The 25,066-nt window shown below is 48.5% G+C and overlaps 1 protein-coding gene across 16 annotated transcripts in view; it reads left to right on the top strand.

Annotated features, from left to right (window-relative positions):
- Positions 1–25,066, top strand: part of PGPEP1 (pyroglutamyl-peptidase I) — a 59,651-nt gene that overhangs the window by 2,722 nt on the left and 31,863 nt on the right. For 4 of the 16 annotated variants that reach the window (XM_070461753.1, XM_070461761.1, XM_070461778.1 and 1 more), the window contains one exon: positions 18,886–18,938. The exons of 1 other annotated variant lie outside the window; for it this stretch is intronic. In XM_070461753.1, the coding sequence (XP_070317854.1) occupies positions 18,916–18,938 (23 nt within the window). In that variant the 5' untranslated portion in view covers positions 18,886–18,915. Of the gene's footprint in view, positions 1–16,663; positions 16,770–17,541; positions 17,634–18,885; positions 18,939–23,635; positions 23,711–25,066 lie in introns of those variants that run through there. 11 more of the 16 variants (XM_070461741.1, XM_070461749.1, XM_070461751.1 and 8 more) reach the window with 7 other exon arrangements.

Genomic DNA, 25,066 nt, shown 5'->3' with positions numbered 1-25,066 from the left:
AGCTTTTCTTCCAAGGAGCAAGTTCCTTTTAATTTCATGACTACAGTCACTATCTTTTGGTAGGTTGGAATCTTGGCTTTGTCCCTCAGAGCCTCAGTTCACCTCCCTTTAAAATGGACGTAATAAGTGCTGTAGAAGGTTGCAGTGAGGAGGAAATGAGGTAAGCCATGGGAAAGCACATAGAACAGTGTCTGCTTGATATATACAGATAGGCGATATTTATTGAGCATCTACTATGGGCCTGCTCTGGGAAACAAAGTGAATAAACTAGACAAAACTCCTGGCCCTCCCAAGGCTTAGGAGGGGTGACAGTTGGTAAACAAGACAAATTGGCAAATGTATTAGTTTCCTTGGGCTGCCGTAACAGAGCAATCAAACTGGGTGGCTTTAAACCACAGAACTTGATCCAGAAGTCTGAACTCAAAAGATGTGGGCAGGATTGGTTTCTTCTAAAGGAGCTGAGGGACAATTCATCCCAAGCTTCTCCCCCAGCAATCCAGCAATGCTTGTAGTTCTTGGTTATAAACATGTCACTCCAATCTCTGCCTCTGTCATCACATAGCTTTTCTCTTTCCTCTTCTTTTCTAATGAGGACCCTCTTTTCTCTTATTGCGCGCTGTGCATGCTAAGTTGCTTCAGTTGTGTCTGACTCTTTGCCACCCTATAGACTGTAGCCCACCAGGCTCCTCTGTTCATGGGGATTCTCCAGGCAAGAATACTGGAGTGGGTTGCCATGTCCTCCTCCAGGGGATCTTCCCGACCCAGGGAATCCAACCTGTGTCTCTTATGTCTCCTGCATTGGCAGATGGGTTCTTTACCACTAGTGCCACCTGGGAAGCCTACCCACCCTAAATCCAGGATAATTTCATCTTGAGATCTTGATTAAATCTGCAAAGAATGCATTTCAAATAAGGTCATATTCACAGATATGGGGACTAGAACTTATGTATGTTATCTAAGATATGTTAGAACTTATCTTTTCAGGGCCAATTCTCAACCCACTGCGTCAGGTATTAGCTATGATTCCTTTGAACATTGACATTTATTTGAATAATTCACATCGCCTAGGTGACCGTGCATGTACTCTCACACACTCGTGAGCATATCTGCAGCCTAAATTTCCAAGAGTGATCCAGCTGGGTGACCATCAACTGTTCCTTTCTCTGTTTTGGCTTCCACACATGCCTTGACTCAGGTTTATAAGTGAGACATAGGTGTCCTCCTCCAGTACCACTCTTTTCCAGGCCTCCTTACTGTCAGCATTGGCCTGAGAGATTTTTCCTTTCTTTGTTTGGCAATGTTGCATGACTTGTGGAATCTTAGTTTCTGAATCAGGATTTGAACCCAGACCCCGGCAGTGAAAGCGTCAGGTCCTAACCACTGGACTACCAGGGAATTCCCAAGAGCCCAGAGCCAAGCTCTTCCAGCTGAGAAGACCAGATGCCTTTCAGAGCTGGCTCAGGAAGCCCCTGATGCTCAGCTTCTCAATAAAAGATTCCCCTGCATCAGGTCTCAGAGACCTGGGCAGAAGAGGATGAGAACTGTCCAGCCACATCCCACTGGGCAGGGCACTAGAATCTCCTCTCCAGGACCTAGTGAGGGGAGACGGTCTGGGGGTCAGTTTTGTTATGAAGGGACTGAGTGATTGAGGCTTGTTCCTCCCTCTTTCTTCTTGCTAAAAACAAGAGTACAGATTTCCCTTCATTCGTGATAGGGTGGTTGTTGTTTAGTCGCTGAGTTGTGTCCGACTCTTTTGTTACCCCATGGGCCGTAGCCCACCAGGCTTCTCTGTCCACGGGATTTCCCAGGCAAGAATATTGGAGTGGGTTGCCATTTCCTTCTCCAGGGGGTCTTCCCAATCCAGGGATTGAACCCAGGTCTCCTTCATTGGCAGGTGGGTTCTTTACCTCTGAGCCACCAGGGAAGCCCTGTGATGGGGTTATGTCCCAATAAACCCATTGTAAGTTGAAAATATCATAAATTGAAAATACATTTAATACATTTAACCTACTAAACATCGTAGCTTAGTTTAGCCTAGCCTATCTTAAATGTGCTTAGAACACTCACATAAACCTACAGTTGAGCAAAATCATCAAACACAAGCCTATTGGATAATAGTGTTGAATACCTTATATAATGTATTGAATACTGTACTTACTGAAAGTTAAAAAAAAGTCAATGTATCAGTTGTTTACCGCTGTAACCACATGACTGACTGGGAGCTGAGGCTCATTGCCAGCTGCCCAGAATCACGAGAGAGCATCTTACCACATATCACTAGTCTAGGAAAAGGTCAAAATTCAAAGTTTGATTTCTTCATGAAGTTGAAAAATCTGAAGTCAAACCATCACAAGTCGGGGACTGTCTGTGATCATCTCTACCAATCAGGGTTACTGTGTAGAGTGATCAAATGTGAAACCATATAAAGATCGAAGCAGCCGATAGCCCTGGACCCACAGCTGTCTTTCATGTCTCTGGGGTCTTCCCTCCCTCAGAAGCTGACCCTGAAATGAGGACTCAAGGATACATAGAGTACTCAAGGGGTGACCCTAGGACATCCCCACTGGGGATGGAGACCTGAGACAGGGAGGGAAGGGTTCCTGCAGTGGATACCAATGAGCAGGTGACAAAGTGGGCACCTGAGGGTTAGTCCAGCTGTGGACCTTAGGGAGACAACATAAGAGCTTGTGTCTCAAAGAGGTCCCACCCAGGTCAGGGCATTGTTTATTTTCCTCTCTATCATGGGCTTGGGGATGATCCCAGGCATGCTGGTGAGGACTGGGAAGTGTTTAGGACATTAGTAGCAGGCAACAGTGATATGTCAACTGGGATAGAGGGATCAGCGTGACCAGCCAAGCTGTGTTTGGCAAGGGTAAAGGCCGCTTTGATGTAAACAACAGAAACTGGGGCACATGATGTGCTCCAGTGTCAGCACGGTGCTGGCAGAAAATTGCATGGTCATTCACCTCTTCCTGACTTTTCTAGATCTTTCTATGTGCAGTCTTTCTCCTTTTGCGCAATTGATAAACTCTTTTTCATCCTTGAAAACTCTGCTTGGGTGACGCCTTGTGGCAGACTATAGTTACTACAGTTTCCTCAGCTCTATAAACATTCAGTTCAGTTCAGTTCAATCGCTCAGTCGTGTCCGACTCTTTGCGACCCCATGAATAGCAGCACGCCAGGCCTCCCTGTCCATCACCAACTCCCAGAGTTTACTCAAACTCATGCCCATTGAGTCGGTGATGTCATCCAGCCATCTCATCCTGTCGTCCTCTTCCCCTTCTGCCCCCAATCCCTCCCAGCATCAGGGTCTTTTCCAATGAGTCAACTCTTCGCATGAGGTGGCCAAAGTATTGGAGTTTCAGCTTCAGCATCAGTCCGTCTAATGAACATCCAGGACTGATCTCCTTTAGGATGGACTGGTTGGATCTCCTTACAGTCCAAGGGACTCTCAAGAGTCTTCTCCAACACCACAGTTCAAAAGCATCAATTCTTTGGCGCTCAGCTTTCTTCACAGTCCAACTCTCACATCCATAGATGACCACTGGAAAAACCATAGCCTTGACTAGATGGACCTTTGTTGGCAAAGTAATGTCTCTGCTTTTCATTTTTTTTTTTTTTTAAATCTGCTTTTTTTTTTTTTTTTTAATATGTACTTATTTGTGTGGCTGCGTTGGATCTTAGTTGCATCAGGTAGGGTCTTTAGTTTTGGCACAGTAGTTGGTAGTTGTGATGCTCCGGCTTAGTTGCTCCTCGGCATGTGGGATCTTAGTTCCCCTACCAGGGATCGAACCCTGATCCCCTGCACTGCAAAGCAGATTCTTAACCACTGGACCACCAGGGAAGTCCCATGTCTCTGCTTTTCAATATGCTGTCTAGGTTGGTCATAACTTTCCTCCCAAGGAGTAAGCACCTTTTAATTTCATGGCTGCAATCACCATCTGCAGTGATTTTGGAGCCCAAAAATCTGACACTGTTTCCACCGTTTCCCCATCTATTTCCCATGAAGTGATGGGACCAGATGCCATGATCTTAGTTTTCTGAATGTTGAGCTTTAAGCCAACTTTTTCACTCTCCTCTTTCACTTTCATCAAGAGGCTTTTTAGTTCCTCTTCACTTTCTGCCATAAGGGTGGTGTCATCTGCATATCTGAAGTTATTGATAATTCTCCCAGCAATCTTAATTCCAGCTTGTGGTTCATCCAGCCCAGCGTTTCTCATGATGTACTCTGCATATAAGTTAAATAAGCAGGGTGACAATATACAGCCTTGACATACTCCTTTCCCTATTTGGAACCAGTCTGTTGTTCCATGTCCAGTTCTAACTGTTGCTTCCTGACCTGCATATAGGTTTCACAAGAGGCAGGTCAGGTGGCCTGGTATTCCCATATCTTTCAGAATTTTCCACAGTTTATTGTGATCCACACAGACAAAGGCTTTGGCATAGTCAATAAAGCAGAAATAGATGTTTTTCTGGAACTCTGTTGCTTTTTCGATGATCCAGTGGGTGTTGGCGATTTGATCTCTGGTTCCTCTGCCTTTTCTAAAACCAGCTTGAACATCTGGAAGTTCACGGATCACATATTGCTGAAGCCTGGCTGGGAGAATTTTGAGCATTACTTTACTAGTGTGTGAGATGAGTGCAATTGTGTGGTAGTTTGAGCATTCTTTAGTATTCCCTTTCTTTGGGATTGGGATGAAAACTGACCTTTTCCAGTCCTGTGGCCACTGCTGAGTTTTCCAAATTTGCTGGCATATTAAGTGCAGCACTTTCACAGCATCATCTTTTAGGATTTGAAATAGCTCAACTGGAATTCCATCACCTCCACTAGCTTTGTTCGTAGTGATGCTTTCTAAGGCTCACTTGACTTCACATTCCAGGATGTCTGACTCTAAGTGAGTGATCACACCATCGTGATTATCTGGGTCATGAAGATCTTTTTTGTACAGTTCTTCTGTGTATGCTTGACACCTTTCCTTAATATCTTCTGCTTCTGTTAGGTCCATACCATTTCTGTCCTTTATCGAACCCATCTTTGCATGAAATGTTCCCTTGGTATCTCTAATTTTCTTGAAGAGATCTCTAGTTTTTCCCATTCTGTTGTTTTCCTCTATTTCTTTGCATTGATTGCTGAGGAACGCTTTCTTATCTCTTCTTGCTATTCTTTGGAACTCTGCATTCACATGGGAATATCTTTCCTTTTCTCCTTTGCTTTTCACTTCTCTTCTTTTCACAGCTATTTGTAAGGCCTCCTCAGACAACCATTTTGCCTTTTTGCATTTCTTTTCTACAGGGATGGTCTTGATCCCTGTCTCCTATACAGTGTCACAAACCTCCATCCATAGTTCATCTGGCACTCTGTCTATCAGATCTAGTCCCTTAAATCTATTTCTCACTTCCACTGTATAGTCATAAGGAATTTGATTTAGGTCATACCTGAGTGGTCTAGTGGTTTTCCCTACTTTCTTCAATTTAAGTCTGAATTTGGCAATAAGGAGTTCATGATCTGAGCCACAATCAGCTCCTGGTCTTGTTTTTGCTGACTGTATAGAGCTTCTCCATCTTTGGCTGCAAAGAATATAATCAATCTGATTTCAGTGTTGACCATCTGGTGATGTGTAGAGTGGTGGCCAATCAGAATTCAATCCTAGAGGAAATCAGTCAGTCAGTCCTAAAGGAAATCAACCCTGGATATTCATTGGAAGGACTGATGCTGAAGCTGAAGCTCCAATACTTTGGCCACCTATTGCAAAGAGCCGGCTCATTGGGAAGACCCTGATGTTAGGAAAGACTGAGGGCAGGAGAAGAGGGGGGGGCGACAGAGGATGAGATGGTTGGATGACATCACTGACTCAATGGACTTGAGTTTGAGCAAACTCCAGGAGATAGTGAAGGACAGGGAAGTGTGTGCTGCAGTCCATGAGGTCACAAAGAGTCGGACATGACTTAGCAACTGAACAACAACACCAAATCAGTCCTCTGTCCACCTGGGCAAAGTGATTGATTGGTTTAATAGGAGCAAGTGACCAACCAAGGCCGATTAGACTCTCCCTTGAAAGGGATACTGAGGGCTAGAAGGGAGAAAAGCACTTTCTATAGAGGTTTTTGAAAGTGCAATAGTGAAAGCCCAGGGCTATTACAACTGATCTTCTGGAAGAAGCTCTCTACCGATTGAATCTAACGTACACAAGAACTCTGTGGAAAAGAAGCATGTTTTCAGCTCCTGGATCCAGCTATACCTGAAGTTATAGGTATACTTTCTACATATATGAATACAAGTAGTTGTCCTTTGTTGCTTAATCCACTTGGAGTTTAGCAATTGGAGTTTACCAATTGTCCCTAGCAATTGGTAAGCCCTCCACTAATGCATCAGTCCAGTTCAGTTCAGTTGCTCAGTCGTTTCCCATTCTTTGCGACCCCATGAATCACAGCATGCCAGGAGTCTACTCCCAGAGTCTACTCAAACTCATGTCCATTGAGTCGGTGATGCCATCCAGCCATCTCATACTCTGTCGTCCCCGTCTACTCCTGCCCCCAATCCCTCCCAGCATCAGGGTCTTTTCCAATGAGTCAACTCTTCACATGAGGTGGCCAAAGTACTGGAGTTTCAGCTTCAACATCAGTCCTTCCAATGAACACCCAGGACTGATCTCCTTTAGGATGGACTGGTTGGATCTCCTTGCAGTCCAAGGGACTCTCAAGAGTCTTCTCCAACACCACAGTTCAAAAGCATCAATTCTTCGGCACTCAGCTTTCTTCACAGTCCAACTCTCACATCCATAGATGACCACTGGAAAAACCATAGCCTTGACTAGACGCATAGCTCTCTGAATTCTGGAGTGACTGTCCCCCAAAATCTAATGATTCCGTTTCTTATACTTTGAACTTCAGTACCTTGTGTGGATTTTCAGTCAATACCTGGTTTGGCCCCGGTTGTAACTGCTTGTTTGCACACTTAATCTTACTTGATCCTGACTTACAGGAACAACGTCAGAGTTTGCATGGGCCACTGTTTGAGGCTGCAGCACAGTTTTTCCTTCCCCTTCATCATGGACACATGACACAGTTTCAGCCAATCAGAGGTCTTCCCTGGGAAGCTGCCGGAATCACAGAGCTGGAGTAAGTAATGTGAGTCAGGTACAGACATAGCCATCTTTCCACTTTGGCATCTTGGCCCTGTTTAATCCTAGATCCAGCTGTACCTGAGACTTCATAAATTGTCATCATTTCCTATCCCTTGAAAATACTCCTCCATTTTTTGCGGTCCAGTTTAAATTATATTTCTGACAGTAGAAACCTAAAGAGTTTCTGCTAAACCTATCAAATTAAAAAAGATAAACTAGAGACTTCCTCGGTGGTCCAGCAGTTAAGAATCCACCTTTCAATGCAGGGGACAGGGTTTCAGTGGATGGACCTGGGAACTAGGATCCCACATGCAGCAGGGCAGTTAAGCCTGAGTGTGCAACCAAGACCCCACACAGCCAAAAATAAATAAAATAAGTTAATTAATTAAAAAAAAAAAAAAGATACACCACCCTGCACTTTAAAAATGAGAGGAGGAGTATTGTAAAACTCAATGCTGACAAAGTGAAACCAGTAGACATATATTTTCTTTTAAGTGGAAGAAAATGGCATTATGTTTCAAAATCCATAAAAGTGTCACACCCTGCAACTCAGTAATTTATTTCTGAAAACTTACACTAAGGAGGTCTTGCAAATGAAGGGAACTGCTCTGTGCCAAGGCCTTGCAGCAATGTCACCAATTTTAAAATAGCAGAAAGAATATAAATATCTAACAACAGTGGACTAGTTGATTAAGCTATATTTCTTCCACTAGACAGAATATTTTCCATTCATTAAAAAATTATATTTCAATCCTCCCCCACCCCTACCCTGGGGCGGGGTACAGTGGGCTGAACTTAGTGGTTAGATTTTAAACAATAGAGAAAAGGGAAAATAGAAACTCAACAGCAAAAATACTGGCAACACCTCCTGTAGTGGGTTGAATGTGTAGTGTACATGTGCTCACGTGCTGGGTTGTGTTCGACTCTCTGTGACCTTATGAACAGACTTGCTCGCCAGGCTCCTCTGTCCATGGAATCTTCCAGGCAAAAATACTCAAGTGAGTTGCCATTTCCTCCTCCAGAGGGTCTTCTCGGCCAAGGGATCAAACCCGTGTCTCCTGCATTGGTAGGTGGATTCTTTACCAAGGAGCTACCTGGGAAGCCAGTGGGTTGAATGGTGGCCCCCTAAACACATGTCCAAGTCCTGACCCCAGTACCAGTGAAAGTGACCTTATTTGAATAAAGAGTCTTTTCAGATGTAATTCAGCTAAGGAGCCAGGGGTCATCTGGGATTTAGGTTGGAGCTGGAACCCAGTGACTGATAATCTTCTAAGAAAAGGCAGAGGGAGATTTGAGATGCAGAAAAGACAGAGGTGGAGACGGGAGTGATGCGGCCACAAGCCAAGGGATGCCTGGAGCCCCCAGAAGCAGGGTGTGACAAAGAAGGACTCTTCCCTACAGCCTCTAGAGGGAACATGACCCTGTCAGCACCTTGACCTTGATTTCAGACTTCTGGCTTCCAGGAGTGCAAGAGAATAAATGTGTGTTATTTAAGCCAGAGTCTGTGGTCATCTGATATACAATCATGAGAATCTCATACACCATCTTAATCAAGTAATTCAGGTTATGTCACTGTGACAAGTCATATGGAAGTCAGGGATCCCGGATATGGCAAGATGAGAAGGGCGCCTCAACTCTGGTTTTCCTCAAACTCCCATTCTAATCATGACAAGGACATCAGGCAGACCCAGATCAGGGGAGCCTGAAGGATGCCTGGCCCGTCCTCCCCAAGACTTCAAAGGTCATGAGCAACAGGGAAAGCTCAAGGAGCCGTGCCAGCCAGAGGAAACTGACGAGATGTGATGATTTAATGGAACAAGGTTCCCTGGCCAGGGTTCTGGACCAGAGAGAGGACATGGATGGAAGAACTGGTGACATCTGAATAAGGTCAGATGGTTGGTTGACAGCAGTGCACTGGTGTCAATTTCTTACTTGTACAAATAATAGAACTGATAAGGTAAGCTGTTCCTATTTGGTGACTGTGGGTGAAGAGATAGGGAACTCTCTGTGTTGTCTTTGCAACTTTTCTGTAGATCTGAACTTATTCCAGTATTAACAGCTCATTTAAAAAGTCACATGGGGACTTTCCTGGCAGTCCGAGCTCCTAATGCAAGGCACATGGGTTCAATCCCTGGTCTGGGGACTAAGATCCTGCGTGCCACACGCCGCAGGATTGGGCCAAAAAGACCAAAAACCAAAACAAGATTTCAAAATCATATGACCAAAACATGGAAGCAATCTAAATGTCCATCAACAAATGAATGAAAGGATAGAGATGTGATATATTGCATATATAAATAAAATAGATATTACTCAGCCATGAAAAGGGCTTCCCTGGTAGCTTAGCTGGTAAAGTGTCCACCTGTAATGCAGGAGACCCCAGTTCGATTCCTGGGTCAGGAGGATCTGCTAGAGAAAGGAGAAGCTACCCACTCCAGTATTCTTGGGCCTCCCTGGTAGCTCAGCTGTAAAGAATTCGCCTGCAATGAGGGAGACCTGGGTTTGATCCCTGGGTTGGGAGGATACCCTGGAGAAGGGAAAGGCTACCCCCTCCAGTATTCTGGCCTGGAGAATTCCATGGACTGTATAGTACATGGGGTCACAAAGATTTGGACACGACTGAGTGACTTTCACTTTCAGCCATGAAAAAGAGTGAAATAATGCCATTTGTAGCAACAAGGATGGACTAGATATTATCATATTAAGTGAAGTAAGGCAGACAAAGACAAATATCATACGATATCACTTGTATGTAGACTCTAAAAAAGATACAGATGAGCTTATTTGCAAAACAGAAATAGACTCACAGACATTGAAAACAACTTATGCTTACCAAAGGGGATAGTGGTAGCTGGGGGAAGAGATAAATTAGAAGTTTGAGGTTAACATATACACACTACTATATATAAAACAAGAAAACAACAGGACCTCCTGTGTAGCACAGGGAACTATACTCAATACCTTGTAATAACCCATAATGGAAAAGAATCTGGAAAAGAATATGTGTCTATGTATAACTGAAAGAAACACAACATGTTAAATTAACCACGCTTCTGCTGCTGCTAAGTTGCTTCAGTCGTATCCGACTCTGTGTGACCCCACAGACGGCTGCCCGCCAGGCTCCGCCGCCCCTGGGACTCTCCAGGCAAGAACAATGCAGTGGGTTGCCGTTTCCTTCTCCAATGCGTGAAAGTGAAAAGTGAAAGTGAAGTCGCTCAGTCGTGTCCGACTCTTCGTGACCCCATGGACTGCAGCCCACCAGGCTCCTCTGTCCATGGGATTTTCCAGGCAAGAGTACTGGACTGGGGTGCCATTGCCTTCTCCGAAATTAACCATACTTCAGTTTAAAAAGTCACCTGTAACAGAGATGCACTACATAGAGTAACTGTGATGAGGAGGAGGAGCTCTTCCATGAGTTTAGGGTTTTTGAACACAAGCCACTAGAGGCACCCATTCTGCTTTATGGTGCCTTACAATAATTGTTACGTTTTCCTTCCCCAGAAACCCATATCAGTAGATTGACTTTACTGTGTGCATGTGAGCAGACCCAAGTTTGGTTCATTAACAAAAGCACCCCTTCCATTTTCTAGCCTGAGACCCCCTAAAGGACTCACAGGTATCAAGACCACCTGGAGTAAAAGAAGCATTCACCTTTTTAAACACACATATCTACCCAACTGTGCCTCTGTCTGATTTGGTCAAAAGGCCATCCAAGTCCCTGAACTGGGCCCAGTTTGCCCTTGACAGAGTCTAAAGAAAGGAGCCCCAAGAAGGAGTCATGGGGTCCTTTGGGCTTCTACTCTCTCCCTTCTTCCCCCAAGGCCACACCCAGCAGGAGCTGGCAATGTGAAGAGTCTTGAAGATCCCCAGGGGTAGGATCTGAACCCAGGTCCAGTCCCAACCTCCCCAGCCTGGCTCTATGTGGCCATGTGTCTCTAATCTCCCAGTGTTGTCACAGTGGGAGCCCACAGGAGAATGCAGCTTCCTTCCCAAACCAACCTCCAGTGTGGTGGGTTCCGTTCTACTTAGCATGTTTATTGAGCACCTACTGCATGCTGGGCCCTGTGAAAGCAGTGACCAAGTCAGACCAGGTCCCTGCCCTCCCAGGCTCGCAGTCCAGAGGAAAAGACAGTCTGCAGCTGCATAATCATATGAATAAGTGTGAAATTACAGTAGTGACACATGTCAAAAGAGACTGGAGATGTTATCTGGAGGGAGGGCGTGTGGAAGACACTGGATAGGCTGTGGGCTTGTTGATCAACAAACCAATACACCACACTCATCTTTCCATATTCAAACACTCAGACCATCCTATTAAAAAAAACACTGTATAGTACAGGGTACTATATTCAATATCTTGTGATAAATCATAATGGAAAAGAATATGAAAAAGAATGTATATATATGTATGTATAACTGAATCATTTTCCTGTACAGTAGAGATTAACACAACATTGTTAGTCAACTATACTAAAATACATTAAAAAAAAATTTGTCCCACAAAGACACACTGCCCACATTGTTATCTATGCCGCGGCTGCTGCTGCTGCAAAGTCACTTCAGTCGTGTCTGACTCTGTGCGACCCCACAGACGGCAGCCCACCAGGCTCCCCCGTCCCTGGGATTCTCCAGGCAAGAACACTGGAGTGGGTTGCCGTTTCCTTCTCCAATGCATGCATGCATGCTAAATCACTTCAGTTGTGTCCGACTCTGTGCGACCCTATGGACAGCAGCCCAACAAGCTCCTCTGTCCAGGGGATTCTTCAGGCAAGAACACTCCTATCACAGACTTTACCTTCCTTCCCAGGACTCAATGAGGCCTTGGCACTCTTTGATCCTCATTTTACAGATAAGGAAACAGGTTTGGAATGTGAAAGTAACTCATCCAAGAGTGCACACCATGTGAAGAGCCAGGAAGAATTTGAACCCAGGACAGTTTGCTCTAGTCACTATACTTCTTGCCCTCCATTCTCTCTCTAAGAAAAATGCATAATAATTTTAAGAGGGACAGTTCTCTTTTTTTAGGAATAATTCTTGGCAAAAGAACTTTTTTTGTTTGTATTGTGACTCTGTGGCATTTGGGATCTTAGTTTCCAGACCAGGGATGGAACCCACAACCCCTACATTGGAACTGCAGAGTCTCAAACACTGGACTGGCAGAGAAGTTCCTAAAATTTTTGTTGTTGTTGTCGTTGCTATTTTTTAGGGGAAATAAGATGTGGCACCTGAGTCTATTGGGCTTTCCAGGTGGTGCAAGTGGTAAAAAACCCACCTGCCAATGCAGGAGACATAGAGATGTGGGTTTGACCCCTGTGTTGGTAAGATCTCCTGGAGTAGAAAATGGCAACCCACTCCAGTATTCTTTCTTGGAGAATCCCATGGAGAGAGGGGCCTGGCAGGCTACAGTCCATGGGGTCAGAATGAGTCAGACACAACTGAGCGACTACTATTTTGGGGCTTCCCTGGTAGCTCAGAAGGTAAAGAATCTGCAATGTGGGAGATCTGAGTTTGATCTCTCCATCAGGAAGATCCACTGGAGAAGGGAATTCTTACTTGGAGAATTCTGTGGATAGAGGAGCCTGGTGGGCTACAGTCCATGGGGTCACCAAGAGTCGGACATGACTGAGCGACTCCACTTAAAAGGGAAGGATGTTCTGACACATGCTACAGTTTGGATTAACCTTGAGGACATTATGCTAAGTGAAATAAGCCAGGCACAGGACAAATACTGGGTGATTCTGCTCTTACGAGTTTCCTGAAAGTAGTCAAACTCACAAAGAAAGTAGAATGGTAGGTGCCAGGCACTGGGGGAGGGGAGAATGGGGAGTTGTTGCTTTTTCATGGATACAGTTTCAGTTTTGCAAGATGAAAAGAGCTCTGGGCCTTCCCTGGTGGTGCAGTGGGTAAGAATCTGCCCGCCAATGCAGAGGACACAGGTTCAATCCCTGGGAAGATTTCACATGCTGCGGAGCAGCTAAGCCAGTGCGCCGCAACGAATCAGTCCGTGCGCTGCATGCAACTGCTGAAGCCCACTCACCCAGAGCCCGCGCACCACAGCAAAGAGTCGTCCCACTTGCTGCAACCAGAGAAAGCCCAAGCAAAGCGCAAGACTCAGCGCAGCCAACAAAAGAAGAGCTCTGAAGGTTGGGTGCACAACAATGTGAAGAATGTTCTTTTAAACATCACTGAACTGTACACTTGAAAATGGTCAATTTTATGTGTGTTTTACCACAATTAAAAAAAAAATATCTAGGACTTCCCTGGTGATCCAGTGGTTAAGACTCCACACTTCCATTGCAGGGGGCATACGTTCAATCTCTGGTCAGGGAACTAAGATCCCATATGCCATGTGGCATGGCCAAAAAAAAAAAAAAAATCTAGTGGTGTTTTTCAAAGAAGAGAGTGTCCATATAATCTTTATTTCTGAGTAGTACAGTTCAGTTCAGTTGCTCAGTCGTGTCTCTTTGTGACCCCGTGGACTGTGGCACGCCAGGCTTCCCTGTCCATCACTTAACTCCCGGAGCTTGCTCAGACTCACATCCATCAAGCCAGTGATACCAGTGGAAGAAATGTAGAAGTGTCTCCCTTCCACCCCCCACCTTCACCTCCCCCACATCTTGGTTCCCTCCCCAAAGGCCCCACTATTATCACTCCTGCTCTTCCTTCCTCAGATAGTTTCTGCATTTGCAAACAGATCTTTCCTTTCTCTGACATTTGTATTTCCAACAGTGTTTCCACACTTAAAAAAATCATTATGACAAAATACACATAACACTTCAACCATTTTAAAGTGTATAATCCAGTGGTATCAAAGACATTCACCATGTTGCGCAACCATCGCCTCTTATCTAGTTTCAGAATGCTTTCATCACCCTCAGAAGAAACCCTGTTCCCATTAGCAGTCACATCCTAGCCCCCCTCCCCTAGCTCCTGACAACTGCTAACCTACTATCTGTCTCCATGGATTTGCCTGTTCTGGACATTTTGTATACTTAGAATCATACACTGTGTCACATTTCCTGTCTGACTTCTTTTACTCAGCATGATATTTTCAAGGTTCCTCTAGGCAGTAGCATGTGTCCCTGCTTCATTTACTATGAACAGTATTCCACTGTTTGAAATAATGGAAAGTAAACAGTTGTATTTTTTTTTTTTAATCTGCTAATGAGCATTTGTTTTCTTTTCTTCCTTTTGGTGGTCCTAAATTGTACTGTCATGAACATTCAAAAACTTTCACAGTATTTTGACACTTGTAATTATTTGGGGAGTATCCCTAGAAGTAGAATTGCTGGGGCCTTCAGTAACTATGTTTAACCTCTTGAAGAACTGCCAAATTTTTCCACAGTAGCTAGACTTTGCTGAGCGGCTTTCCAATGTAACCATTTTTTTTTTTTTTTAAAAAGCTCTCCATCCCTCCCCTTCCCTTTAGGGGTGTCCCAGGCACTGTGCTGCTGGTTACACTGTTGCTAAGCCAGGCTGAACTCACAATTTGGCTCTTCCAGCCAACTTTCTTTCACCTTGCTTGTCCCTCTCCAAGGAATCAGTTACTCCTGATCCAAGTCCCAGCCCCTTCCACGTGTGACTTGGGACAAGTGACTTAGCAGCTCTAGGTTCCTTTTCCTCACTTGCAAAACAGGGTAAGAACAGTTCCTCCCTCCAAAAGCTTGTGATATTAAAAAGAAACAAACATACACTAGGGACTTCGGTGGTGGTCCAGTGGCTAAGACCCCGCATTCCCAAAGCAGGGGACCTGTGTTTGATCCTTGATCAGGAAACTAGATCCCACATGCTGCAACTAAATGTTTGAATGCCACAGCTAAAAATCCTGAATGTCACAACTAAAGGTTCCACATGCCACAACGAAAATCGAAGATCCTGAGTGCCACAACTAAAACCTGGCACAGCCAAATAAATAAATGTGTTTTTTTTTTAAGACCTTAAAAAGAAAAAAAGAACACTAGTGATGTGCTTAAACAGGGACTGCATCCAGTAAACACGAACTTTTATCCCCAGTCACTCGTGGCAGTAGCATGTGACTCAGTTTCTCTGATCACCATTAACTCTGGGTGTTAACAGTTTCCTTTCCCCCCCGTCCAGTGCAATGGGGGGGGAAGATGACACCCACTGTGGTTTCTGTCTTTCCACAGCCCCAGCTTCTAGCAATGCATGCACTTCATCCAGACATTTATTACATGTTTGAATGATAAAATCTGATTCTTGGTAAGATTTTAGTTCTGTTCTCTTCTTCCCATTGGCTGAGCTCTCACTCCCAAGCCAGCCCAGGCAAGATCTCAGATTTTCTGAATTCTACCTGAAGCTGCCAGAGACCAAAATAGCCACTAAGTATGTGATCTCGGGCTTGAGCTTGCAAACAAGGCTTTGGGCAGTTCAGAGAATGCTGCATTGGGTATTCTGAGGCCTGGGTCAGAGACAGACAGTCCTTGGTCAGCACCCTGGTTAATCCAGGACAAGGCTGCTTGGAATGAGAGGTCAGTGACCCAACTCCAAGGTCCAGCCCTGTTTCTAAGGATGCAGCCAGAAACTCAGTGTTATTTTTCTGGCTATCTTGGGAGGAATTCTGACCTCTGATGAACGTGGACTGGGGACCTACTGTGTGCCAGGCACAAGGCTCTAATGGAGACATGCCCCTGCTCTGGAATTTAGGGCAGGAAGTGGGAAATAAACCAGAACAGCAGTGCCTCTAAAGGGATGATTTCTGAATGTGACTGCTGCTCTGAAGAGAGTGGAACAAGGAAATGAGATGGACCTACTTGGGTGGTGGTGAAGTGGGGTAGGGATTTCAGCCGAGGTGAGGCGGACACCTAGGAGTTTATGTTCCAGCTGAGTTCTGAAGGAGAAGCATTTGGTTTCGCAGTAATCTTCAGAACATGTTCCAGGCAGAGGGAGCAGCAAGTGCAAAGGCCCTGCGGCTGGGCCCTTGGAGGACTGCTGGGGTTAGGGCAGCTGTGTCCTGGAGCAACAAGCGGGGGAAGGCCTGGTCTCTGGGGCCACATCAGCCTCCTCAACATACGAGCCTGCTTCAGGCACCACCCAGTTGTGCCGTGTTTTCACTTTATTTCGTTCCCCCCCTCAAACTCCTGGCCTGAATGCCGCATCTGTGGCCCCAGGAGGCTTTAGGTGAGTGGCTTCCCGAACTATGTCTCACTTTTCTCATCTGTCAAAGGGACCGAATAAAGGAGCCTTACACACGGGGGCGGTGGGGAGGGCTCCGATATAATTCACAGCAGCGAACAGTGAACATTTGTGGACTACATGATCAGCTCGTCCCCAAGGCATGACTCAGTGAGTTCGAGCGGCCACAGCCTGCGAGATGAACCGTCCGAATCTTGCAGGTGGGAAAACAGGTTGGGGACCGCGAGGAGTCACGCACTTCTTAGCGGAGAGTTACGGACGCGGTGCGCGCGCTGCGTCTCAGGCCCGGGCACGCGCACGCCCGGCGGCCCGGGCGGGGGCGGGGCCGGGGGGGCGGGTCCGGGCTCGGGGGCGGGGTCGGGGTCGGGCTCGGGGGCGGGGCGGCGCGGGTCCGAGCAGCGGCAGCTGACTCGCCAGTGCGGACCGGGAACCGGTCAGAGGCACAGCCTGAGCCGGCCATGGAGCAGCCCAGGAAGGCGGTGGTGGTGACGGGTACGAGGGCATCGCGCGCATGGCGGCCGCGGCCGCGGCGGCCCGGGGCAGGGCTGGGTGGGGCGGTTCGGGAGGCAGCGGGGCGCGTCGCGGGGAGGGACGCGGCGGCCGGGTGGGGCAGGTGCTAGAAGTCGCCTCAGGTTTGGAAGGTGTCATCGCCCACGGGGTCCCAGCGCAGTCCGCGCGAAACAGAGAACGTGGAGAAGGGGGCGCCCCTGGGGTCCCACTGTCAGGGGTCGGGGCAGCCAAGGACGTGGGGGTCCTGGCAAACGCCCCGCACGGAGCAGGCCCCTCTGGCGTCCTCCCTTCCCCGGTTGGGGACACTGACCCTCCGGACACCTGTTTGTTGTGTCTGCCTCCCGAGGTCGGGTTTGTCACCACCCCCGGTCCCAGGGGACAAAGGCCGATTTGCGGGCAGGAAGTGCCCCGGTGACAAATGAACGTCTTGCCGGACACGGCTCCCCGAACCCTGCGCTAATGAGGGGCTGCTCCCCCGAGGCAGGGGCCGGCGGAGTTCGGGGGACCTCGGGTGCTGGCCGTTCTTCCGGTTGTTTAAGGGACTGTCTTGATCAAAATCCTTCCTGCCCGGGCTGTTTGTGGATAAGCCTGCTCCCCCCTCCCCCCCCCTCCTCTGTCACCAACTCCCCGAAACTAACTGCGCCTCCCCCTCCGAGAGACTCCACCTCGGAGCCTCGTGGGCGTCAACTTCCGCCGGGCCTCTGCCGGGGGTGGGAGGGGGGGACCCGTCCTGAGGGGTGACAGTGAGCAATCCGGCTGAGACTCAAACAGGTGGTATGTGGCCCAGGAAGGTCCTGGCTGGCCCTGGAATTCCTAGGAGGACGGAAGAAGCCACTTACTTGGCAGGTGTGTCAGGCTGCCAGAGGGTCACTTTCCCCTGCAGCCCTCCTGTGTCCGCTTGTTTATTACTTTAGGGCTGACTCTGGCGGCGGCCCTGGGAGGGACATTTTTCTGGCCTGATGTTATTAGATCTTTACCGTCTCATTTTGCAGAAGGGGATACCTAGGCTCACAGAGGTGCCCTTGTTTGTCAGTGTCTGAGCTGGGACCCATGTTTGGTCCATGCAGGACGAGGAAAGGGGTAGTGAGATTCTGACCCTACTTGGGGGCCCCCTGCTGTTCCGGGGCACAGTATTCATCCCAGAGCTATGATACTGCTTGGGGCACTTGGCCCAGCTGGAGTGATCCATGACACGTGATCAAGGACAGCCTCTCTTCAAGAGATTTATTTTTTAGATAGTATATTTGGGTTGGTCAGAAGAGGCAGGCCACAGACTCTGCTGGGTCTGGGTTTGAATCCCTGCCCCTCCGTCTTCTCGCTATGTGACCGTGGACAGCTGGTCTCACCTCTGTGTTTCAGTCAGGAAACACCCTTGCCTGAAAGGGAGGCACAGGGGGGCTGAAGGCCACAGGGCATGCAGAGCACCCGGCACATCCTTAGGTACAGTCTGGTTTGTAAATAAATGGGGCGCAGTGACTAGGGAGGAGGATGATGGGATGGTGCCTGGACAGCCTGACCTGGGAGATACCCACGTACATCCCTTAAGGGCCATTCCTTATCAGACCGTGAATCACGGAGCACCTCCAGCCCTGTAATTCCAGAGCCCAGAAACGAAGACAGTGATAAAATCGTTATATTTGGGGGTCACAGCAAGGGGAAGACACTGCGAGGGAAACAAAGTCGGCCTTTTCTGGAGCAAAAGCGGGCGCTGGCCCCTTGGCGCACGAGGCCAGGTGAGAGTGAGAGCAAGGAAGGACTCGCAACTTCAGTTAAGAACAGTTACGTGGCAGGGTTCTCTGAAGGGACCGCTGGGTGCACCCCAGAACTTGGACCGGGCCCCTGACATTGTCCCAGGCATGGCTGCTCCCGAAACTCTGTGCTCCGTTCTTGTGGATACACGCAGCCACCTGGCCCTGGGCGGGCCGGGAGGGGCCGCTGGGTGCACCCCAGAACTTGGACCGGGCCCCTGACATTGTCCCAGGCATGGCTGCTCCCGAAGCTCCGTGCTCCGTTCTTGTGGATACACGCAGCCACCTGGCCCTTGGCGGGCCAGGAGGGGCCGCTGGGTGGTGATGTGCTGCTTTTACTTTTTTTTCAGGATTCGGCCCTTTTGGGGAACACACTGTGAATGCCAGTTGGATTGCGGTCCAGGTAACTGAAACCAGAGGGGAGAAATCAGGCTGGGCTTCCCCTGGCAGTATCTGGTGCCAAAGAAAGCAAGGAACCTATGAAGAGAGCATCTCCCATGAAGTTTCCCGGAGAGAGATGTTGAGTCATAGATATTCCTGCTCAGATAGTTGCTGCTGTAATGTTTGTTGAGTGCTTGCTCTGTGCCAGGCATTTTTTTCTGCCTAGAGCACTGAGTTCTTCCAACAACCCTTAGGTGTGTTTATTCTTGTGGCCACTTTACAGATGAGGCAACTGAGGCCCACAGAGAGTTATTTGAGGTCATCCAGCTGAGAAACCAGAACAGTATTTCTTCAGAAGTGTCCCATGCCCCGGCCAGGTTTAGGGGGGGCCAGGCAGGGATATTGGGAATTGTGGCAACCTTGTAGAGGGGATTGCAGCGGTCCTCTGTGTTGCCTCCTGGCAGCTGAAGGAAGCAAAAACTGCGTATTGAGGGCAGGGAGGGGGGAGTCTTCCCAGTTGTCCCAAGCCTTCTAGTTTCTTTGTCAGCTGCGGCATTTGGAGAGACAGACTGGGAAACAATGGGCAGAGAGAAAGAGAGGAACATTTTCTCCTTATATAAATCAGATCTGCAGAGACTGGAGCCAAACTAGTGTTAATCCTCGCCCATTAGCTGCTTGATTTAAAGCACCCCCTGCCCTGGCTTTCCACTCCAGAGCCCTGAATTTGGAGGAAAATCCAAGTTGAAACCTCAGTGTATCAACACCTAGTTGGGAGATCCCCACGTTTTTTTATACCCTTCTTCCAGACCTCAAAATCTCAGCCACATTCGTCTCTCTTTTTTAAAAAAATTTCACCCCACTTTGGAAGCAGGACAGAGGGACGGGACCCCCGGGACTCCACAGATGGGAGCGTGTCTGAGGCCCTGCTCGTCGCACCCGCTCCCTGGAGCCCCAGACAAAAAAGAAACAGCGTGTTTCTCAAGATGTGTGTGTCTGGCTTTGTGCGAGTTTCAGACAGGAGTCTTCACGGGGCTGAGTGGACACAAAGCCGTGTGTCTGAATTCCCGGGCCCCCAGACACTATGATCTGCATCTAAATAGGAGAAAAATCAATTAAACAATCTTTGGAAATCCCTCCGAGCATCAGGACTCGGATGGTGAAGGATGACAGCTTCTCCTCCTGCTGCCGGAGGGGAGATCCACTTTCTGTTTCAGTCAACCCTCCCTCCAGACTTCGCCTCTAGAAGTCTTTCAGTTTCCTTCCTTTACTTTATGAGACAGGAAGAGGAGGTTCTCCACCATTCCCCAGCTAAAAAGATGCCAACCTTCCCAGACCTGATCGTTTCCCTTTTAAAAAGCTGGTGCCGCCCCCATGTACCCTGAGTGCACGCAGATATCTAACTCCATGATGTTCCACGCCTGTGCACCTCTGTGGCGCCTGAGTCCAGATTGAGATCTAGAACATTCTCAGACCCTCCTCTGCTCTTCTGCATTGCAGAAGCCCCTATGTCCTTTCCCAGCTACTCCCACTGCCCCCTGCCCCCCACCCAGGTGCAGATGTCTCTGCAGACTTTATGGCCACCATAGGTGCATTCTGCCTATTCTAGAACGTGGTGTCAATGCAGTTGCAGTTGGGGCCCATGCCTTTGCACTCCAGTACTCTTGCCTGGAAAGTCCCATGGACAGAGGAGCCTGGTGGGCTACAGTCCATGGGGTCACAAAGTGTCGGACATAACTGAGCGACTAAACAACAACCCACACCTTCTGTACGGCAGGGCATCTGCAGGATCCCCCATGGGGTACCTTGGAACTGCTGGTGGTGCTTCTCAGTTACTCTGGATGGAACAGATTTGCCCATGAGAGGGGCATAGCCACCAGATGGGTCTAACCCATTCCTCAAGAAAATCTGCCTAGGAAGGCCCTTGGTGTGGTCCAGGCATTAGCTGTGGGCAACCACTGATGTCATCAGCTCAAGCTGAAGATGGATGTTGGGTGAGGGGAGGTGAGCAGCAAGTCACCTCCTGTCCCAACTGCTTTTTCCTGAAGCTTAAGCTGCCACCTGCGGGAGGAACTCCTCCTCCTCTGCCAGGGACCAGATCACCCCTCTCGGTCTGTCTCTCCATGTCTCTGTGTCTCTCGGTTTTTCTCTGGGTGTCTCTTGCTCTCTGGGCCTCTGTCTTTCCCCTTCTCTCTTCATATCTCTTCCCCTCTGTCTCTCTCTCCCAGTTTCCTGTGGCCTCTCTGTGTGTCTGTCTTTCCCTGTCTCTCTCTCTCTTCTCTCTCTCATCTGACCTTCCTTCTGCATGCCCTGGGTGAACTTGTGCCCCAGCAGAGAGTGACCTGTTTCCCACCAGCTCCATGAGGGAGGTGGGAGTTCTGGGGACAGAGGGGCACTCCAGCCTTTCCTCTTGCCCAAGACACCGCTGCGTCTCAGCACCTCAAGCAGGAGAGGAGTGCATTTTTCAAGTGTCACATCTCCTCGCAGGTCTTGGGTGGTCAGCATGGGATGCTGGCTGTGGGTGTGTCTCTCCCTAGGAAGCTCAGGTGGGTGTCAAGGGCTGGGACCCCTTAGCTGGGGGAAGTCTGGAGCCTTCCCTGACCGAGCAGGGCAAGGAGGAACCGGGTCACAGGTCCTAGTGACATCACGGGACAATTACTGCCGCAGTGAGTCTAGACAGACCTGCTAAGGATATTAACCAGGGAACAAAGCAGGTCTTTGTTGTGGGGTCAAGGGACTCGGTCAGACGCGGCCGAGTGGCAGGGTCTTGTCAGGTAGACGGGGTGTAGACAGTGTTGTCTGGGGCGCCCAAGCCCCTTTCCTTTCACGGAATGTGCCTGGTGGACTTGGGATGCACTGCTACCCTCCCCCCCAGGAAAACCCTCCAGACCTTTTGGAGCAGAAAGTATCCAGAGGCCAGGAATTGAGCTTTTCCTAACTTCAAGTGAGAAGTGTAGCTATTCCTCTCCCACCCTTGCCCTTCTTAAAGTTGGGGAATCATTTGTATAAAGTCATGTACCCATGTCTTCAATGCCCGCATCACTTTGGTGAAAAGTATTTATGCCTAGGACTTCCCTGGTGGTCCAATGGTAAAGACGCTGCACTTCCACTGCAGGGGACTTGGGTTCAATTCCTGGCCCAGGAAGATCCCCATATACCGTGCTGTGTGACAATAAAATAAAATAAAAAAGTATCTATGCCCATGTCACTAATGCTTTGAGCAAGAGAGTTGTTTGATTGCCATCAACCCAGAGCATTCTTTCCTGCTCAGCACCCGCCCCCTGGCCCCCATCGCCTCACCCCGCCCTGCAGGCCGCTGATTCTTGAGCTCTGCCACCACAGATGGGTGCTGCCTGGTCTCACGCTGCAGGCAAGGAGATGGTCCATGGAGCGGGCTCCACGGTCCTCTCATGCTGGCTGCTTGTGCTCAGCCTGCGCTGGTGTGTCTGTGGGGGCAGGGACAGCTGTCTTCTCTCCCGACTGCCCCCTTCCCCTTGGCACTGGCACTGGGGGCTTCAGGGTTCGCTCCCCAAGGATAAAGCAGCAAGGATGCCCCTCTCAGGGTCTCTGATGAACATGTGGACGCCTCTCTGGGGATGCTGGCCACGTGACGTGTGTGTATCTTCAATGATGATTTTCTTTTCTTTTTAAATTTCAGCTGCACTGGGTCCTCATTGCAGTGTGGAGCCTTCTCTAGTTTCAGCACATGGGCTTAGTTGCCCTGAGGCCTGTGGAATCTTAGTTCCCCAGCCAGGGATCAGACCCCACGTCCCTTGCATTGGAAAGCAGATTCTCAACCACTGGACCACCAGGGAAGTCCCAGAGATGGTTTTCTTAGTTTATTTTACCCCCAGCTGGGGAGGGGGTAGGTGAGGACCCAGAGGACATGAGGAGAAAAGGTTCGAACAAGAAGGTGACCCACTCCATGATACCATGCTGGCATCAGGTGATTTTTGAATCAGCCGTCGATGTGGGCAGTTGTTCCCACTAATGCTGGGTAAACGTCACCCAGTGGGAGTGAGCCTTGAGTTACTCTGTGCAGATGAGGGTGATCGGCATGCAGGGACCCGTCTGCTGGCTGAAGGGAGAGGGGCACAGAGAGGCTCCATGGGGGGGCTGCTGCGTGGCCGTCTGGCACATCACATCGTGGTGGCCACCAAGAGGGTTCCTGTGCCCGCTAGAGTTTCCCTGGCTGGGATACTAACCGAGTTAGCAGCATCTTCAGTCTCCCAGCCCCCCACCCACAGAGATGGTTCCCCCAGTTGACTTGCCCGCACATTGGGTAGTCTGTCACATGGACAGCAGTCTCACTTTGAGGACAAGTCCCCAAGCCAAACTCTAAATCAATAAAGAAGTCCTCACTTAACCTGGGGGATAGATTTTTTTCTTGAGGATTCTTTTTTAAAATTATTTATTTTAGGCTGCACTGGGTCTTCATTGCTGCGCGCGGGCTTTCTCTGGCTGCGGAGAGTGGGGCTATCCGCTGGTTGCGGTGTGCGGGCTTCTCCCTGCAGTGGCTTCTCTTGTTGCTGAGCACAGGCTCCAGGGCTCCGTCCTCAGTGGTTGCGGCACGTGGGCTTAGTTGCTCTGCTCCATGTGGATTCTTCCCGGCCCAGGGATTGAACCGGTGTCCCCTGCATTGGCAGGCCAATTCTTAACCACGGGACCACCAGGGAAGTCGCGGATTCTTCTAATTACTGGCCTTTCATCTTCTGTTGCCAGAAAGGGCTGCCAAGTCCATGGGGAAGAAAAGCCGGAGAGGGGACAGGAAAATTTCAAGCTGCAAGGTGCAGGAGGGTAAGGAAAAGTGAGGTTGTCATTGACAGGATATAAAGATAAATGAAATTATTTACCTTATGCCGAGAGAGGTCTTTGCTGGAGATTTCTCCTCTCAGCAGTGGTGGGAGAGAAAGCCATCTTTCAGTTAAGTTCAGTCGCTCAGTCATGTCCGACTCTTTGCGACCCCATGAACCGCAGCATGCCAAGCCTCCCTGTCCGTCACCAACTCCCGGAGTCCACCCAAATCCATGTCCATTGAGTCGGTGATGCCATCCAACCATCTCATCCTCTGTCGTCCCCTTCTCCTCCTGCCCTCAATCTTTCCCAGCATCAGGGTCTTTTCCAGTGAGTCAGCTCTTTGCATCAGGTGGCCAAAATACTGGAGTTTCAGCTTCAGCATCACTCCTTCCAATGAACACCCAGGACTCATCTCCTTTGGGATGGACTGGTTGATCTCCTTGCAGTCCAAGGGACTCTCAAGAGTCTTCTCCAACACCACAGTTCAAAAGCATCAATTCTTCGGAGCTCAGCTTTCTTTATAGTCCAACTCTCATATCCACACATGACCACTGGAAAAACCACAGCCTTGACTAGATGGACCTTTGTTGACAAAGTAATGTCTCTGTTTTTCAATATGCTGTCTGGGTTGGTCATAACTTTCCTTCCAAGGAGTAAGCACCTTTTAATTTCATGGCTGCAATCACCATCTGCAGTGATTTTGGAGCCCAGAAAAACAAAGTCAGCCACTGTTTCCACAGTTTCCCCATCTATTTACCATGAAGTGATGGGACCAGATGCCATGATCTTAGTTTTCTTAATGTTGAGCTTTAAGCCAACCTTTTCACTCTCCTCTTTCACTTTCATCAAGAGGCTTTTTAGTTCCTCTTCACTTTCTGCCATAAGGGTGGTGTCATCTGCATATCTGAAGTTATTGATAATTCTCCCAGCAATCTTAATTCCAGCTTGTGGTTCATCCAGCCCAGCGTTTCTCATGATGTACTCTGCATATAAGTTAAATAAGCAGGGTGACAATATACAGCCTTGACGTACTCCTTTCCCTATTTGGAACCAGTCTGTTGTTCCATGTCCAGTTCTAATTGTTGCTTCCTGACCTGCATACAAGTTTCTCAAGAGGCAGGTCAGGTGGTCTGGTATTCCCATCTCTTTCAGAATTTTCCACAGTTTACTGTGATCCACACAGTCAAAGGCTTTGGCATAGTCAATAAAGCAGAAATAGATGTTTTTCTGGAACTCTCTTGCTTTCTCAGTGATCCAGCGGGTGTTGGCAATTTGATCTCTGGTTCCTCTGCCTTTTCTAAATCCAGCTTGAACATCTGAAAGTTCACAGTTCACGAATCGCTGAAGCCTGGCTTG

Source organism: Odocoileus virginianus, chromosome 3, assembly GCF_023699985.2.
Source record: "Odocoileus virginianus isolate 20LAN1187 ecotype Illinois chromosome 3, Ovbor_1.2, whole genome shotgun sequence".
NCBI classification, from domain to species: domain Eukaryota; kingdom Metazoa; phylum Chordata; class Mammalia; order Artiodactyla; family Cervidae; genus Odocoileus; species Odocoileus virginianus.
Note: the sequence above shows the minus strand (reverse complement) of the source record. Positions and strands in the feature narration are given on the sequence as shown.